At 48.8% G+C, this 18,836-nt stretch overlaps 1 protein-coding gene across 1 annotated transcript in view; it reads right to left on the bottom strand.

Moving 5' to 3' along the window:
* Window positions 1-435: 435 nt before the first annotated feature.
* The window catches only part of GLS (glutaminase), an 811,930-nt gene continuing 793,529 nt past the window's right edge, over window positions 436-18,836 (bottom strand). Inside the window, exon 18 of the mRNA XM_086955380.1 lies at window positions 436-1,860. Coding sequence (XP_086811506.1) covers window positions 1,704-1,860 — 157 coding nt within the window. The 3' untranslated portion in view covers window positions 436-1,703. The remainder of the gene's footprint in view (window positions 1,861-18,836) is intronic.

The following is an 18,836-nucleotide window of genomic DNA, read 5'->3' as shown; positions in this document are numbered from 1 at the left end:
TCATGTGCTTTGGTGGGTCGAAGGCTTTATCTAGATTTCATGGAATTGGTTTTTATCACATATTTTTTCATATTGTATTCACTGTGAGCTTCTCCTTGAAGCAGCTTGGGGCAGCTCTTTCGTTCTACTAAGAGTTTTCTAACAATTAAAGCTCCTCCTTGGGCAACCTTTGCTAAGAATGGTTACCATCAGGTTACCATCACACCATTTGTAATCTATTAATCAGGAAACCTGGGGCAAGAAGATTCGAAGCTGTCTCGAGATTTGTACCAGATTAGGAAGGAAGTTAACGAAACATGAACATGGAAAGAAAACTACTTACTTTAAATATTTTGACTAGGGATTCATTTGAAAACAAATTCATACACAAATGATAAATGCTGCCAATGTCCACTCTTCTGTGCGATTTGGTCATAAAACAAAGCTATAAGACGGTTTTGTTCGAAACACCTTTTAAAATAAATATAGTTAAAATAACATATTTGTCTTCTCCTCCAAACGTCTTAAAACCAACATGATTAAGTGGAATAAATAACAAAGTAGTGCAAGTAATTGTTGCTTTGTCACCCTACACCACAAGAAGGATGTATGTGCCATATCTAACATAGAAAATAACACAGTTACACTCATACTCAGAACCTTCAGTGCCCCACTTATCAGAATGAAGGAGTGCATTCAATGTGTAGATACCCGCATGCAAACAAACCAGTTAAATCAGATGACGGCACATCTGTGATTCTATAGAGATCGGCTGTTGTAGAAGCTCGTCAGTGCTCCCATATAGATCTTGCACCAACCTCCCTTATTAACTATACCAGACCTTGGCATATGTGTGGTTACAAGTGCAATCTTCTAGAGTCGCAATATTAAGGGCATTGTGCCTTTCGTCCTCGACCCCTAGTGCATGTTTTATGCCCTTCACGCTAACCTATGTCCTTGTTGTGTGGCTGGGTTTTCCCAAAAGCAGGCCAGCACACTAGGAATGATCACTGCCTTCCGGAACCTCATTAATAATGCTTATAAGTTGGTGCATACTCCGTTAAGTTCTGTATTGGAGTAAACATCTACCTCCAGAAAAAAGTTTACTTCATTATCAACAGCCACTCATCTAGCCACAAAAAAGGTCTGCCAGCAGCATTAAAAGATACAATTCGTACCAAGAGGTGACCTCTCATTTTCCCTTTTACGTGGAAGTCTAGCTGTTCATCCTTTGGTAGCCTTTCTAGGAAAAAGGGCAGACGAAGCGTATTGCACATTTTACAAGGAATAATCTGTCCATCAACGGTTTGCGACTTGCAACAGCTAATCAGTCAGATTCTTTGATCCTAAAACTGAAAGGCAACTCCACATTTGGTTGTATAGTATAGCGTCAGAGCAAATCGACCATTCTGAACATGAGGTAACATTGCTTGCGTTGCATTCTCTTCAGAGATAAGCGAGAAGCGAATTAATTTGCATGATAGTTTCAAATCGCTAAAATGCGCTTAGCAGAATCCACAAATATGGACGCTCTAAGGTTATTCTGTTGGTGTTTTCCGTAAGATCATATTTTTCCTGAGCAAGAACACTGCAGTAACAATAAAAATAACCATACCGACTTCAATAAAATATACATCACTATAAGATAAAAAACACACACGCTCCTTGACAACTTTCCACAATTATACAATAAACTGACGCATAAGATCGACTCGATCAGGACATTATAGCAATCCATCCAGATTTTTGTGTACTGTGTCATCTTCTTTCCCATTAGAGGGCTCCTCTAGAGGCTTGTAATTATTCTGGTATTCCTGAAGGATCTTTACAACATCATGGTGCCCAAAATGCCTAGCTTCATCGAGGGGAGTGTTCTTCCACCTGTCAACAAATAGTACAGCATTCAGTATCTAAAAGTAACAAACGGTAAGCAAGGATAAGAGTGTCAAAAACAGCAGCATGCAGACTATAGGGTGAGATAATAATGGACAGTTCTTATGACAGAAACCTGATAATGTTAGAAAGAAGAATACCAAATAAAAATAGTGACTTATTCAGAAACCATTCATAACTCACTTGACTAGAGGCTGATTTGTCACTTGCGAAAACAATAGCAATGTGAAAGGAAAGATCTGATAGACACTTCTAGCCACAGATTCCTTACCTAAGAATTATTCTAAGGTGTCAGACTGGATCCAGAAATGTTTCGTGAGAAGTACACCAGCAAACCGGTATGTGCTGTCGTTCAGCTCCGAGTGGCATCTGTGTACACACCGGAAATGACATTTGCGGTGCCGATATAGGTGCCACCTAGACGCACCGTCAGTTCTTTTCTTTCCGTGCCAGTCAGCCAGAAGGTAACTAAGGGGTAGATCTGCACTAAGATATATTTTTTGACATTTTGTTAAAGTCTTTTTGTAGGACTCACCTCCTTACGTGGCAGAAATGTAATCAAAGAAGGCCAGCTTCAAGCCCTGTGCCGCTTTTCACCGACAGATGTCAGTGACGGACCCGCACCCTGTTTGCCTCTGGTGAATTGAAACAGACCATGATCCGAAGGCCAGTCCAGGAGAACAAGTTACTTACCTTCGGTAACGATATATCTGTAAGAAACATAGGTTAGTTATAGATTCCTTACCTTAGAATTACCCCCAGGCGTCAGACTAGATCCGGAAAGTTGTTCGTCAGCAGCACCCCTATGCGTCTGAAGGTGGCGTCGGTCGACTCCACGTTTGTGGTTGGCGTCGTGGTCGCCGGGATGACGTCACAGAAGCTCTATAGACACTGACGTCAGTTTTGTACACGATTTACCATGCCAGAAGCGCAGAGCCATGCACGACACTGACCACTGGGGCACAAAACTGGGGCCCTGAAAGGGAGTCCTTAACCCTAGAAGTCAATTCGCAGAACGGGGAGGATGGGTAGTGAGGTAAGGAATCTATAACTAACTCATGTTTCTTACAGATATATCATTACCGAAGGTAAGTAACTTGTTCATCTGAAACAGTTAGTTATAGATTCCTTACCTTAGAATAGATACCCCAGCAATACCAACCCCAGAGGTGGGTCTACAAACTAAGTTCACACCAGGAAGTCCTGGAGAACAGAACCGCCAAAGAAGCCGTCTCTCCGGACTTGGCTGTCCAGGCAGTAGTGTCTTGTGGACGTGTGCAGCAATGCCCACGTAGCTGCCTGACGGATGTCATTGAGGCGGACTCCACCTCCAAAAGCAGTGGTAGCTGCCGTCGCCCTAGTGGAACGGGCGCGAAACCCCACTGGAGGCTCCTTCTTTGACAATGAATAACAAGCTTTGATGCACAAAAAGACTCATCTGGAAATGGTCCGTTTGTGCACGGCCCAATCTTTTTTTACCCTCACGTAGCCAACAAAGAGCTGGTCATCCACCCGGAATTGTTTTGTGCGATCCAAGTAAAAGGAAAGCTCACGTTTTTCATCCAGACAGTGGAGCCTCTCTTCTTCTGTGGAAGGAGGCGGAAAGAAGGTGGGCAAAGTGATGGTCTGTCGAATATGGAAAGGAGTAACCATTTTAGGAAGTAAGGTAGGATGAGTTTGAAGGACAACCTTGTCCGGACAAACAGTCAGAAAAGAAGGCTTGGAAGAAAGTGCTTGGAGCCCACTCACCCTGCGAGCAGAGGTGGTGGCCACCAGAAAAGCAGAAAGCAGTTTTTAAGGTCAGAAGCCTGAGAGGACAGTTATGTAGCGGCTCAAAGGGAGCGCACATTAGATATGTAAGAACCAAGTTCAAGCCATACTGGGGCATTACGAAAGGAACAAGAGGAAAAAGATGAGTAATGCCCTTAAGGAAGCGATTTACAACACAAAACTTGAAAAGAAAAGGCTGGTCAGGAAGCCTCAGGTAGGCTGAAATGGCTGAGAGGTAGCCCTTTAGAGTGCCCAGAGTTGAGCCCTGCTGGGCAAAAGAAAGGAGGAGCAAGAGGACCTCAGAAAGAGGGGCTGAAAGGAGATCCACAGCCTTTGCTGTGCACCACTCCACAAATGTTTTCCATCTGCAGGCGTATACCGTCTTAGTGGAGGGACGCCTAGCTGCCAAGATAACATCACAGACTTCGGGAGACAGGTCAAACAACGTCAACTGCTGCAGCTCAATCTCCATGCAAGGACGTGAAGGCTGCACAGGTTCAGGTGGAGGGCCATCCCCTGCTGCTGCGACAGAAGATTCTCCCGAAGAGGTAGTCTGATCGGAGGATCGATGGCCATGTGTAGCAGCTTAGCATACCAGACTCTTCGTGCCCAATCCAGAGCCCCAAGAATGGCTTGGGCCTGGTAGCGCTTGATCTTCAGCACTCTAGGTAGAAGTGGTAAAGGCAGAAAGGTGTATAGAAGACCCCACTCCACTCATGATGAAAAGCGTCGCCTACCGAGTGCAGCCTTGGAAATTCCAACGCACAGAACTCCTGACATTGCGGGTTATCTTCGGTGGCATAGATCTAACCAAGACTCTCCCCACTGTTGAAAGAGACTTTGCACCACCTCCGAGTGAAGACGCCATTCGTGATCCATCATGCACCTGTAGCTGAGTTTGTCGGCCCTGGCATTCAGGGAACTTGCCAGGTGTTGAACCACCAGGGATATGCTCAGATGTTCCCGCCATGTCCAGAGGAGGAGAGCCTTGTGACATAGGGTCCACGACCCCACCCCGCCTTGCTTAATGCAGTACCACATTGCGGTGGTGTTGTTCTTGAACACCTGCATTACTCTTCCGTGGACAGAGAGAAGGAATGCTTTGAGTGCAAGACGAATCGCCTGAAGCTCCAGAAGGTTGATATGGAGCTCAGACCCCGCCGGAGACCAGATGCCTCTGATCCCTGCCTCCCCCATGTGGCCTCCCCATCCCAGAAGTGATGCATTGGTCACCACTGTGAATTCTAGTTGGGGAAGGGAGAGGGATCTGGCATCGACGAAATCCTGGTTCGTTAGCCACCAGTGCAATTGGTGTGCAGTGCCCTCCAAGATCTGGACGCAATCCCCTGATGTTGTGCCCACAGTAACTTCAGGTCCCACTGCAGAGCCCGTATATACCATCTGGCATGGTCTACTAGCAGGATGCAGGAGATCATCAGGCCCAGTAGCCTAAGGGTCATCCTGACCGAAACACGGGATAAAGGCTGAAAGTTCGGAATCATAGCCCGAATATCCATGACTCGCTGTTCCGGAGGATAGGCCCAAAACTGCGGTGTGTCCAGAACCGCTCCAATAAAGATGAGCTTCTATGAGGGAGTCAGGTGTGACTTTGGCAAGTTGATGGAGAACCCCAGCAAATGCAGGAGGCCGGCCGTAGTCTGGAGGTGGGGGGACGACATACTGGGGCGAGCCCGCCTTCAACAGCCAGTCGTCGAGATAGGGGAGGGCTGGAAACCCTGATTGGCGCAGATGAGCTGCGACAACCGCCATCACTATCGTGAAAACTTGAGGGGCGCTGGTAAGGTCAAAGGGGAGCACGGTAAACCGAAAATGCTTGTGGCCTACTGTGAACCGCAGTTAACGCTGGTGGGGGGGCAGGACGGGGATGTGAAAATTAGCGTTCTGCCAGTCCACCGCTACCATCCAGTCTCCAGGGTCGAGGGCAGACAGGACCTGAGTGAGCGTCAACATTTTGAACTTCTACTTCTGGGACAGGAACGCGCTGGATGGCTCCCTTGGCCAAGAGTGCTGATACTTCTTGTTGGACTTGGCCCATTTTTCCCCAAAATTTTTCGTTTTTCACCCCCCTATTTTAGGATGTCTCCCCCCATGGTAGGGAAATGTATAGGCCATGTGTGGTGTGAGAGGCCCTAGTAAATGTACTGCAATGGTGTGTGCACTTGTTAAACCCCCATTGTAAGAATGTACCCTGGTAACATGCTGCGTTTAAAATGGATGCCATGGCTGTGGGTTGTGCCACCTGACTGTGGTGGGTTAGCAGTCTAGTTGTTGGTTCCCAGCCATCCCAGCTTTTGGAGGGAAGCCTGGCACCCAGGGTGTTCTACTCCTCCCCCTGAGCCAGTTAGAACCAGTTTCCCCAGAGGCTTCTAGAAGCTTCTGGCACTGTCTGGGAGGTGGGGTGAGGGGGCGCATAAATAAGGGGGCTGTGCCACCATGTGCTCACACAGAGCAGGGACATGAACGTGAGGGGACCTGCTGTCAGGGGGTACTACCACTTGGGCCTGTGTGCGGGACCCTGCACCCAACTGAAACCCCTCTGCTGTCCACAGGGCTAGTGAAAGCCCCACTGCAGGAGTCAAGGCTGCTGTACAGGAGGAGTGCCACGCTACAGTGGAGGATGGTTTTTAAAGCCTACCACCCTGTCCTGATGAGTGCCCACTGACTGCTGACCTTGCCCAGTAGTGCCTGTTGTTCTGCTACCTGGACCCTGAAGAAGGAAGGAGCGCTACTAAAAGTGCCAGGAGAAGAGGAGTGTCTGCCCTCTGCAGCGCTGGGATGAGAAAGCGCTATATTGGACTGGACTGCGCTCCCAGGAGGTGAGGAGCTAGCACCTACCGCGCTGTGCTGCGAGAGCATGATAATTTCAGTGACTGTGCCCTGCTGCCTGCTCCCTAGCGCCTTGGGAGAGCTATCTGTCATTGCCCGTGATGGAGAGCGCTTGATCTTTACTACCCAGGAGGTGAGGGGCGTGGGCGCTACTGTGGTGTGTAACTGAGTGCCTCTGGGCCCTAGCGCCTCGTGGGCGCTGTATTTGGAGCGCTAGGAGGAGTGGGGGAGCGCTTCTACGCCCCATCTGCAACATTGTGATTTGTGGCACTGGATGGTGCTGTATTTAACACACCAGGAGAGGGGAGCGCTGTATTTTTGGTCCCCTGTGTTCAGGAGAAAAGCTGGTGCTTACCCCGCGTGTTGCCGCACTTTTGCATAATTAACACTAGTGGGTGCCTACCCTCATGATGCCTCAGTTTACTGAAGACGGGGGTTCCTACCCCGCTTGGTGGCAGCATCCTGCTGATTTTAAACTAGCGGGTGCCTACCCCGTGAGTTTAATACAAATTTGGCGGGCGCCTACCCCGCATTCCAGAGCCGCCGAGATCACCGCTGCGGCCCGACAGAAGAGGCGCCGCAGACGCAGACGTTTTGAAGCCCGTCTGGAGGTGGGCGGGGCCCGCACGATGGAAGCCTCTGCCGGTCAGAGTCCGGGATGGGGAGCAGATTGGAGGATAGGAGCCTACCCCGCCTCCACCCGTCGATCCAGAAGTCCTGGGGCCCATTAGAGGTGGCCTAGGTGAAGAGTGCCCAGTGGAGTGAAGCCCCGGGTCCCAGGAGGGGGACCCGGGTAAAGACACGAGGGGTGCCTATGTTGGCGGGGCTCTCAGGAGGGAAGGAGAGACCTGCGGGTGCCGAAAAGGAGAGGTCCAAGCAGCGGCACCTGTTGGGGGCACTGATGGTGCCCAGGAAAGCAGCGTTGATGCCGACAGGGCCCCGTGGTAGAGGAGAGCCCCGCAGCATCAACCCAGCACGAACGAGTCCTGGAGGACTGCCGGTGAGTGGGGCTCTGTCTGGCTGCGGCTTGGGGGCGCGTCGGGGCATATGGTTGGTGCCCGCCCCCGGTGACCTGGTTGGTTTTACAGGTGCCCCATCTGTCCGCTGGTACCTGCGATGTTGGTCATATTTCATACATAGAGTCCCAGTACGGAGGGGGGGGGGGCGGGGCCTCGAGGCACATTGTCGGTGTCTGCCCCCGGTGCCAGCATTCCGCGGCGAGCTGCCGCCCCCACGCCTGCATAATCCCATGAGGGCAGGGAATTGTTTTGGGCATTAGTTCCTGGTGCCTGAGCCCTGGAGGAGAGGGCTCCCACGGTCCAGTGTAGTTTTGGGGGCTCCAGCGGTCCCAGGACTGACTTTGTTGTGGTTAACTGCCCCGCAGGACAGTGGGCATTGTTCCTCTGGAGAACCCTAGGGAGGGGCCTCCTAGGCACAGTGGCTCCGGGGACTATCCTGTACTGATAGGGGTGATTGTTTTGACCATTCCCATGGGTGCCCTTCTAAAGTTAGGTGGGAGGCCCTGTTGCTAACATCCTTATAGCCTATTTGAAGACATTTATGCCCTTGATGCCTACTGCACGAGGTTATGCAGGTTGTATGCCTAATGTTTGTTCATGCTGTGATGCTATCAGCGATGCCTTCATGCTTGCATGTTTATGCTCCGTGCTAATACGGGTGGAGCTCTGGTTAATGTGATTTTTGCTGATGCTATGCAGGATATGATGCATGCCCATGACTTATGTTAATGCTCCTGTGGCCTATCGCATGAGATTATGCTGGGTGTTTACTAATGTTATCTATGGCCAATGTGTTGTTGCTTCCCCCTAAGGCAACAGCGTTGGACCACATGTTGTATGCCGTTACAGATATGAATAATGTTCTAGAGTTTTCATGCCTACTGTCAGATGACTAATGTGTTCTGTATATTTAGTGATAGAGTTCACCTTTATCCTTCACCCTTACCTTTATCCTTTGTCCTTTTGCAATGGATCTGGCAGCGGCTCTATTGGCCCTGCCATGTAAATAATCCCCTGTACATATTGCCCTGGCGCCAGTTGGCGCAGTCCAGAGACTACTGTGGTTACATCCTTGGTTGCTATTGTATGTTGGATACAATACAAAATGTATTCTTTTCACCTACTCTGGTGTGGTCTCTTTGGGCCAGATGTATCAAGATTCCGTTTTGCGAATCCTAAATAGCGATTTTTTGTGAATCGCTATTTAGAATTCGCAAAATGGAATGTATGTACAAATCGCTATTTTTTAGCGATTCCTTATAATTCTTTATTTGCGAATTCGCATTTTGCGAATTCGCAAATAAAGAATAATTTCCAATGCATTCCTATGGGCCAGATTATTGCGATTCCTTAAATTGCAAATTTTTCATACATATTAAAAAATGCAAAAAGGCCGTTTGCGAGTCGCAAAAGCCTTGATACATCTGGCCCATAGTGTGGTGTGCCTTGTGTGCCTTGTGTGTCGCCTGTGTGTACTGCGTGGATGCTTCACATATGTCCTCGGGAGTTTGGCCCGCCCGCTCTGCACCATGCTACCCCATTTCTAACACTTGTATTGGAGAGGGCCAGATGAACCTCCAACATGCGATGGTACTGAGGTGGCATTAATGGAGGGACAGTATGGAAGGGGAGGGAATAGCCCCTATGGACTTTTTGCAAAACAGACCTGTCCGACGTGTTGGTGCGCCAGTGGGAGAGGTGATGGCGAATCCTGCCACCCACTGGTGTTTGGTGGCCTTGAAAGGTCGGACTAGGAGGGTTTGGAGGCTGCTGCAGAGGGGGCTGTGTTGGACTGGCCGGCCTGCCAGCTCCCCAGAACCACGGTAGTGGTTCCCACATCCACGGCCACGCAGATACTGAACAGCTTGCGCTGACCTGTGGATCTGGGCGGGATGTGGCGGGCACCCCTTAGGTAGCTACGAAAGGGGCTAAAAGCAGACTGCCTAGAGCGGGTGGAGGAGAGGCAGAAGAACCTGGCCGAAGCCGGAGAGTCCTTAAAGCTCTCCAGCGAGTTGTCTGCTTTGTCACCAAATAGGCGACAGCCATCAAAGGGCATGTCCAAAAGGGTGGATTGGACATCCCCTGAAAAACCAGTCGACGTCAACCAGGCGTACCGTCGAAGGGTTACCGATGTTAAAATCGACCTGCCAATGAGTCAGCGGTATCCAGCCCACAGCGGATGGTAAACTTTGTTGCGTCTCTCCCTTCGGCAACTTCACAAGAGTACGGCCCGGGCCTCCCCTGGGCACTGAGGAAGCACTTGTGAACCGTATCCCACACGGAGTGGGTGTAACAGCCCAACAAACATGCAGTGTTTACCGACTGCAGTCCCAAGCGGGAGGAAGAAAACATCTTCTTCATAAGATGGTCCAGCTTTTTGGATTCCCTATCAGGTGGTTTGTTAGGGAAAGCACCCTAGGGGTGGAGGCATGGACCACCAAGCTCCAAGTGGTGGGGTGTTGGGAGAAGAAAGTGAGGTCGCCCGGGGCCCGGCGTTGGCTTCGGGAAATTAACCTATCCACTGGAGCCCCTGTGTTGGGTCTGGACCAGGTGCCCATAAGGATATCTGTTAGGGCTTCATTAAACAGTAGCAGGGGCTCCGAACAGCTTGCTGCCGATTGTAGCACCTCTGTCTGGAGGGTAGTCCTGACTGCCACAGTAGGGAGCTTGAGGCTGAGAGCCTCAGCCGCCCTATGCAACACCACTGCGTAAGAAGCTCCCTCCTCCATAGCAACGGTAGGAAGAGACAACATGTCAAGGTCTGGTGAGGTATCCAGACCTCTGGATTCCCCCTGTTCCTTTCTCCATTCCAGTTCATAGCCTAACTGATCAGTTAAAGGGTCTCCAGAACCCTCCCAGTCCTCCTCACCCTCCTCTGGCTGCCAATCCGATCTAAAAGAGCCAGGGTAGAACAAGGGCACAAAAGTACTTGCCGCTGGATCCGGGATGGAGGCCAGGGTCGACACTGGCTGGGGACACAACCGGCATCGCCTGCGGACGTGGTGGTGGTGGAAGCGCGCCGGGGAGGTGTAACTAGGTCAACCGGCGATGATCAGGATACACGCCTGGATCCGAGGGGACCCTGCGGTGCCGAGGCTGGAGCCCTTTTCTGAATCGTTTTTGGCCACTATAGGTATGGCAGGGTATACTCAGACATGAGTCCCTTGCTCACTGCACCATCAGGATTCAAGCAAACCGGGCCGACGAAGACTGAAATGCCAGAAACCGGTCCCCGGAAGCTTGTCTCCTTTCTGGTGAAGAATTGGCTTGGTAGTTTAGTCTGCCCTGTTCCCATGATGCACTGGGCCAGGGACAGACTGATTTGCATATAGCCAGGTTCTGAGCTGGGATGGTGCAGTGAGCTAGATAACGGTGATGGATCAAGCCCTGATCTTTGGACTGGGTAAGAGTGGTCTGCTTAATTCAGACACTCTGTTCATCACCACCCCCTTTTCTGAATCGTTTTTGGCCACTATAGGTGTGGCAGGGTATACTCAGACATGAGTCCCTTGCTCACTGCACCATCAGGATTCAAGCAAGCCGGGCGGACGACAGCTGAAATGCCAGAAACCGGTCCCCGGAAGCTTGTCTCCTTTCTGGTGAAGAATTGGCTTGGTAGTTTAGTCTGCCCTGTTCCCATGATGCACTGGGCCAGGGACAGACTGATTTGCATATAGCCAGGTTCTGAGCTGGGATGGTGCAGTGAGCTAAATAACGGTGATGGATCAAGCCCTGATCTTTGGACTGGGTAAGAGTGGTCTGCTTAATTCAGACACTCTGTTCATCACCACCCCCTTTTCTGAATCGTTTTTTGGCCACTATAGGTGTGGCAGAGTATACTCAGACATGAGTCCCTTGCTCACTGCACCATCAGGATTCAAGCAAGCCGGGCCGACGACGACTGAAATGCCAGAAACCGGTCCCCGGAAGCTTGTCTCCTTTCTGGTGAAGAATTGGCTTGGTAGTTTAGTCTGCCCTGTTCCCATGATGCACTGGGCCAGGGACAGACTGATTTGCATATAGCCAGGTTCTGAGCTGGGAAGGTGCAGTGAGCTAAATAACGGTGATGGATCAAGCCCTGATCTTTGGACTGGGTAAGAGTGGTCTGCTTAATTCAGACACTCTGTTCATCACCACCCCCTTTTCTGAATCGCTGGAGCTGCCGGCGTCGAAGGCCCATGGCCCCCAGCGAGCTCGCGGGGCCGAAGGAGCCGGGCTGCCCAAAGATGGCGTGCATCGCTTCGTAATATTGACTGTGCTGGGCAGGGGTCGCTCCAGGTCCCGGAAAAGGAGGGAAACCCAGAGACGACCCTTCGGGCTCCACATGTGGTGCCGCAGGAGGGGCACCACCCGCATCTTTCGTCCGACGGACAGGGAGTCGAAAAGAGACTTCTCTTGTGCTTCGACTTACCTGACCCCGAGTGCAAAGACTTTGGAAGAAAAGTGCCCAAATCATCCAGACCAGAAAAATGTAGTCTAACACACAGCAGAAACTCAGGAGGCAAAGGCAAAAAATGAGGGGTGACCCACGCCAAAGTTGCCAGGTCTAACACTTATAGGTCAAAATATGCTTATTATACACACACTCACCAGTGAAGATAATACTAGGTGCTGGTAGAGACTTCTAGATGCAGATTGCTCACCTTTTCAATATTCCCCAGGCATCGAACCGGATCGAAAAGCTTTTCAGCAGTAGCTCTGTCTGCCTGTAGGTGGCTTCATATGGCTCCACACCGACACCATTCCAGGAATTACGTGATGAGCCTATATGGGCGCCACTCCCGCGTGCTGACACCAGTTCCTTTCTTTCTGTGCCACCAAATATGCATCCGGAGCTACTTTTTATCTGTTTGGGACCCCTACTTCTATCACAAAGTGCAAGGGACATGTCTCAAACAAATGTCTGCGACAGATCCTTATTAAATTTCCATGTGGTCAAGCCACAACTCTGAGGCTTGTAGCTGCTGCACGTTGATGAACCTGCAGGGTGTATAAGACCTTAATTCTACATTTCCAAGCACTGGAAGACTCCATGATGAGCCCCGAACAAGTCGAAAGTTTGGTCCCGTTAGAGATCCAGAAGTCACTGCAGTTGTTCCAGTCGGGTCTACATCTCAATCCAAGTCCCCTGTTTATGCAAAGAAAAAACCACAAGGAACATAACCTGAACTCAGCCTCTTCCCAAAGCTCACACTACCCCAATGCGCCTTCAGGCCGCATGGAGCCATGAGGTTTTCCCCCTAGGTTTCCGCCAATGGGCTTGCCCTTAGCGCCAGAGCCCTCCGAGCAAATAACGGGGCTGCCTCCGGCTCCAGTCTCAACCCTGCTGCCACAGCTCACATTGGTTCCTGGCGCCTTGACTCCATCGATCGATCCCAGAAGACATGGCCCCACCTGTCCTCTATGATGTTGACTTGGCACCAGTTCGACCTCGAATGAAGTAGCGCCAGCCCACCATTTAGGCTCCAGTTCCTCCACTCGATCTTATTGTATTCTTGCTTTAAAGAGGTCACCATGACCATGGTGGAGTCTTGTTGTAGGGCCAGTACAGATGATACTATTTTTAAGGTCTGAGCACATGGGTGTTACACGACGGTCTCCTCGAGAGGTAATTTCTTATTTTCCTGTAACTCTACTTGATCTTGATGGTTAGATTACTTTCCACAGAAGACGCACAGACTAGGAATTTTCGGTTGTGAGTACCAGTCACCATTCAGGAGATTTTCTTGGTTTATTTTAGAAGGGTAACAATAATCGTGGCATTGATCAGGTGATATAATCCTTGCGTATACCTATGATATCAGTATACACGTTTTCTTAAGGACCCACAGTGACAAGAGGTTAAATTTTTCACTTTTTGGGGTGACGATTCCTTTAATCTCTGACGTTGTAGGCACATGGTTTCACTTTGAAAAAAAAATTCTGACCTATTTGAGTTGGTTCAGGTTCTGTCACTCGAAATTATATACAGTCCTTTGTGCGCAAATAATTCTCTTAAATAAGCATATAGCAGTATCTTGAGAATAAGCTGCTCGGACACAGCCTTATTACTAGAACAGGTGATATTCCCCCCCCTCTCATCTTATTTCGTTATATTTATATTTGTCACAGTGGCCCCCAAGAAGGGACAGAGATCCTGAAATGCATTGGGCGGCATCATATAAGAAAAACAACAAATTCCTGCTATAAAATTTGTTATTTTAAATAGGCATTCGTTTTTTGAAGTGCATTTATAGTACATTGTTTAATATATCAGTATGAAATTTTAAGATGTATGTACATTAGCAGCGGTACATTGTACATTTTATTTACATGAGTTTTATATAGCGCTGGCTAGACCCGGAGGTATCAGAGCGCTTTACATGAGGAGAGTTACATAGGTTACAAGTTAAACATTGTTATATAAGGTACATCAATTACAAATTACATCCTTTGATTCAGGGCGTGTAGAGGGTAAGGGGGTAATGTAAAAGGGTGACCGGGAGGGAGATTAAGCAGAGAATTGTCACAAGGAAAAACAGAGCAAGTAGGGGGAGAGAGATTCAGGGGAGAGAGGAAAGGAATGGGGGAGGCAAGCAAAGAATGAAGGCGGGAAGGGGTGGGGGTAAGAGACACAGCGAAGAGACGAGGAAGTAACTGTGTCTGATGAATTGTTACATTAAAAATTGAATCTAGAAGATTAATGTAGTGAAACATATCTTTTGATAGAGTCTAAGGGCCAGATGCACAAAGGTTTTATCTGGTGCAAATGGGTTTTAGCCGTCTTGCGCCTGCAAAAAACCTGTGGGCATGTACTAATCCTATTTTGCGAGTCACAAATCAAGTTGTGACTCGCTAAATAGGATTAGTAACTCCTTAAGCTATGTAAGAATGTATTGCGATCGCAATTGCGGTCGCAAAACACTTTCAAGTTTACCACTCTCCTCAGAAGGGTGGTAAAGCACTCACAAACGGGAAGGGGTCCACAGGGAACCCCTTCCCATTTCTGAATGCATGTGCAAATATTTTTTAAGGCCTGGCAGTGGTCCCAGGGAGCACAGCCTGCCCTTAAAAACTAAAACTGAAAAGTTTCATTTTTATTCTTTAAATGCATCCCCTTGTTCTTTAAGGAAAACGGGCTGCATTTAAAGCCCGTTAAAAAAGTAGTCCCAGACATGGAGGTCACCATCCCTGGGAGTGCCAGCCATTCCCAATGGGGTCGCAAATTGCGATAGCCTCATTAATATGCAAGAGGCATGCAATTTGCGACCCAATTGGGAATCGCAAACAGTGTCTCAGACACTGTTGTGCATCACAATTAGCGAGCCGCAAATTGCGAGTCGCAAATGTGACGCAATTTGCGACTGGCTAATTGGCGGGTCGTACATATGGCCCTTAGAGCTGTATGCTCAGATTGCATGTGACAAGTGTTACTTGAAATACAGAGGACACATCCCGGTGTGCAATGCCCACAGACACTGCATGGGATATAGGTAAGACACCCCTCTGTCAGGCCTTATAGTCCTAAGGTAGGGTGCACTATATCTCCTGTGAGGACATATGCGCAAGGGCAGATATGTCCCTGCAATAACCATGTTGAGTCTTGGATAATGTAAGTGAACGGCGAAGCCATAGACAGTACATGAACTGGATACACGTCCTTACGAGTTCTCCAGCCCCATGATGGCTTTACTGTATTATGGGATGTTTGGTGCCAAACATAATCATCTAAATAAACCTGCATGGATTCCAGTGTCATAAAAAATGCACACAGAGGACCCCTTAGAGGGTTCCCCTGAAACCTAACAACCCTTAGTGTAGTCACTGACTGGTCTACGCCAGCCTGTCACCACCAGTCAGAATTGTGACCTCTTGAGGTGAGCACCACTGTGCTCAGAGGTCGAAAATAAAGCCTGTCCTGGGTGGAGGTTTTCACACCTTCCCCCAGTCAAGAACAGCAATCTTTGGGGGGAAGCTTCAAGGCCTTACCACTTTTGAAACTCGAGCCTAGCCTCTCCTACTACAAGGAGCAGACCCCATCATCCTGTCTGCTCTCCTTATGGTGGGAAGACAGGTGAGAAACTTGGAAAGAATAGGAGGTGTGCCCCCTTCTGCCAACTCCACCCCTCAGGTGCTGTAGGTGAGGCAAAGCACATTTTTCAGTGCCCACCATCTTGAAGATGGTGGGACTTCGCAATCAGGGCTAGGGCTATGTCCCCCTCCCACAAGTGTGGGCATAATAGAAGGTGTAGACACCCCAGGTAAGGGGTCCATTGGCCACTACCTGTCACTCCCTTGTAAACAACCCTAATTGTAATATTTAGGTGGCATCCCCAGACCCTGAACTTAGATTCCACGGACACAAGAAGAAGATGAACGAAGAAACGTTGTTGGACCGAGAACTGCCGACCTTGCGGTGGACTTTGGACGCAAACTCCTGCCTGCTGCAACAGAATTCTACAATCCTCAGCCTCAAGCTCGTCTCGTTGCAGTGTGGCATCCACAAACCACAGAGGGTCATCAGCACTTGGCAAATTGCCACAGAACTCCCTTTAGATAGAGGTAGGATCTCCCTGCAGCCACAGGTACCAGAAAAAGGAGAGTCTGGTCCGGAGTCATCCAGCTCCTCAGCTTGACCAATGTCTCAGAGTACCAGTAAACAGTACACCAACACTGGAGGGTCAGCTCAGCCTCTACACCAACCTTTGAGGCCACAGGACCCACCAGAGCTGAAAGGCACCAATACACGGGATTCCAGACCTCTTGCTGCAAAAACCGACAAAACTGAGTCCATGCAGACTCCAACTTTAAGGCGAGCCAGCACCAGACAAGGGACTTCAGGACTCTGGAGACCCTCCTCAGCAATGGCCCAGCAGCTACAGAATAGGTGCTCCAAGTTGCAACTCCCTGACCATGCCTTTGTCCAGCTGCACATCTTTACTGCGCCCAGCCCGCCTGGGGCATCTTCAAACCAGCAGTGCTTTCAAGGCCTTTGTAACCTCTTCTCTCCCTTGAGAGCCCTTGGACTTGCCTGAAAATCTCCCTTTGTTTTTACAGGTGGCCCCCTTCCTTTGCAGCACGCCAGATAAAAAGTCCCTTTCCCTATTGTTTTTCATGAAACCCGGGAAGCTCCTGAAAACTTGGTCTTGGCACTTTAGACCTTGCGCCTGAACCCTCCGATTTTAAAAGGGTAACCACACAACAACTGCACTGCAATGCTCTTTCCAATAGCCTTTTTCATACTATAGGAAATGTATTGTGAGTAATTGCGCACAACTGTAAATATTGAATTTACTGTGATTTTCTCGTATTGCGGAAAGCACTCACATTGTACTCAAAGTTCTTGGGCTAAATATTTATATAAAAAGAAGTACAACATTTCTAATTTGGTCTCGACTTCATTCATTGAGTGTATCATTTATTGCCTTGGTGTGCACAACAAATGGTTAGCACTACCCTCCTATAAGCCTAACTGCTCACACACACTACCACAAAAATAGAGCGTTATTATTATCTACTTTGACCTCTCTGCACAGTTGACCCCATTGTGCACTATATAAAGAGATGGGTTTCCAACATCTACCGTTCAGTTTCCGATCCTCGGCAGAGGTACCCAAATACTGCCAGCTAATCCAACCACAGCACAGTGCCCAGCAGTTTCTCGGTCACAGCCTTGGTGCCTACTGCCCCATGGTTAAGGTCAACTGGTCACCTAGTTCACTACCGACCCCCCCCTGCAGCTCCACCTGCCAAACTACTTTAATGTTCCCTTAGTGGAGCACAGCCACCCAGTAGGAGGTAGGATCCAATGATTCTCATCAGGTTGGCAGGCCATAACATCAGATATATGGGTCTTGAAAATTGGTTTACAGCAGGAAGTGCAAGCCCTTCTGGCAAAGGGGCTAATAGGAGGGTGACTATGCCAGAAGTAAGATGTGGTTGTTATAACACTACTTTCTGATGCCAAAGAAGGACAGAGGCCTCTGTCTGATTTTAGACCTGTGCCCTTTCAATGTCTTCTCAGGAAGGATACATTCAAAATGCTCACACTGGCCCAGGTCTTTTTTGCCTTCGACCCTGGAGACTGGATGGTGGCGCTGGACCTGTAGGACGCCTATTTTCATGTACTCGTCCTGCTGACCCCGGTGTTACTTGCAGTTCATGGTGGAACAGAAACACTTTCAGTTTAGCAGGCCAGGTTGACCAAGAGGGGCACTTCGCCCGCTCAGTCCTGCAGGACTTTCTGGTTGGAGTCCATTTACAGCCCCACCATCAACAGGTACAACTGTCATTTCACTACAAAAGGTGAGGAATCTGTAATAAGAAGTCTCTAGCCGCAGATTCCTCAATGACACTAACATCCTACAAGTTCTGTGATTGGACTCTATCTGTTAATAAGATCAGAAGTCTAGGAATCTGCTCACTGGTCTACCAGTTCTCTTTTTGGGCTCCATATCCGAGGGCGCGAATAGTCTTGAAAGCAACTGACGTCAGAGCTCCGCACATCATTCCCGGATTAAACAGCGTGAGAGTAAAGCCACAGCAAAAGACACACAGATCTCTTGACTGCGGGAGAATTTTGATTTATTGCGTATTCCGTCCATCATTTGTGTGTCTTGCTTTCTCATCCTAAATTCACCGGGTATGCCCAGACAAGGGTCCCGGGCTCACTGTCCAACTGGATTCAAGCTAGCCTGGTTGATGAGGGGTGATACTCCAAAACTGGTCCCAGGATGCTTGTTTCTGGTACAGGGAGAACCTGGCTTGGCAGTTCGAGCAGGACTGTTCCCATAAGGAGCAGAGTCCAGACTTATTTGCATATGGCTGGGTCTAAACTGGAGAGGCATTGTGAGCAAAAGAATGATGGATTTAACCCAGACCTCTTGATTGGGGGTAAATGTTTGATTTGTTCCGCATTCCATCCATCATTTGTGAGTCTTTAGCATAGAGCTACAGGATGCCACCTACGGATAGTCTCTATCAGAAAGAGTATTACCGAAGTTCCTCATGCACACTGTCCAAATTTCTCCCTTGTTTGTATAATGAAGGCGAGGTGCACAATAGCTGCCAACTTTACTCCTTGTTATGTGGGTTATTTAGTCATCCTTTTTAACGAACAGCATACTACAAGCAAGCTGTCTGTACTTAAGCTACGGAAAGTGAAACATCAAATCTCAGACTCTAAACTATTGTTGAATAACAAAACTGGACTTTGCTGAAGATAATCATTATTATTTTCTTAAAGAAAACTACCTGTATATTTGGATTTTAATGTTTGGATCTAATAATAAAAAACACTTTTCAATCATCAGTGGAGTCCGGACCTGTTCCCTATATTATCTTTCCTTG

Source organism: Lissotriton vulgaris, chromosome 2_1 (assembly GCF_964263255.1).
Source record: "Lissotriton vulgaris chromosome 2_1, aLisVul1.2, whole genome shotgun sequence".
NCBI lineage: Eukaryota > Metazoa > Chordata > Amphibia > Caudata > Salamandridae > Lissotriton > Lissotriton vulgaris.
This window is presented reverse-complemented; position numbering and strand designations above follow the sequence as displayed.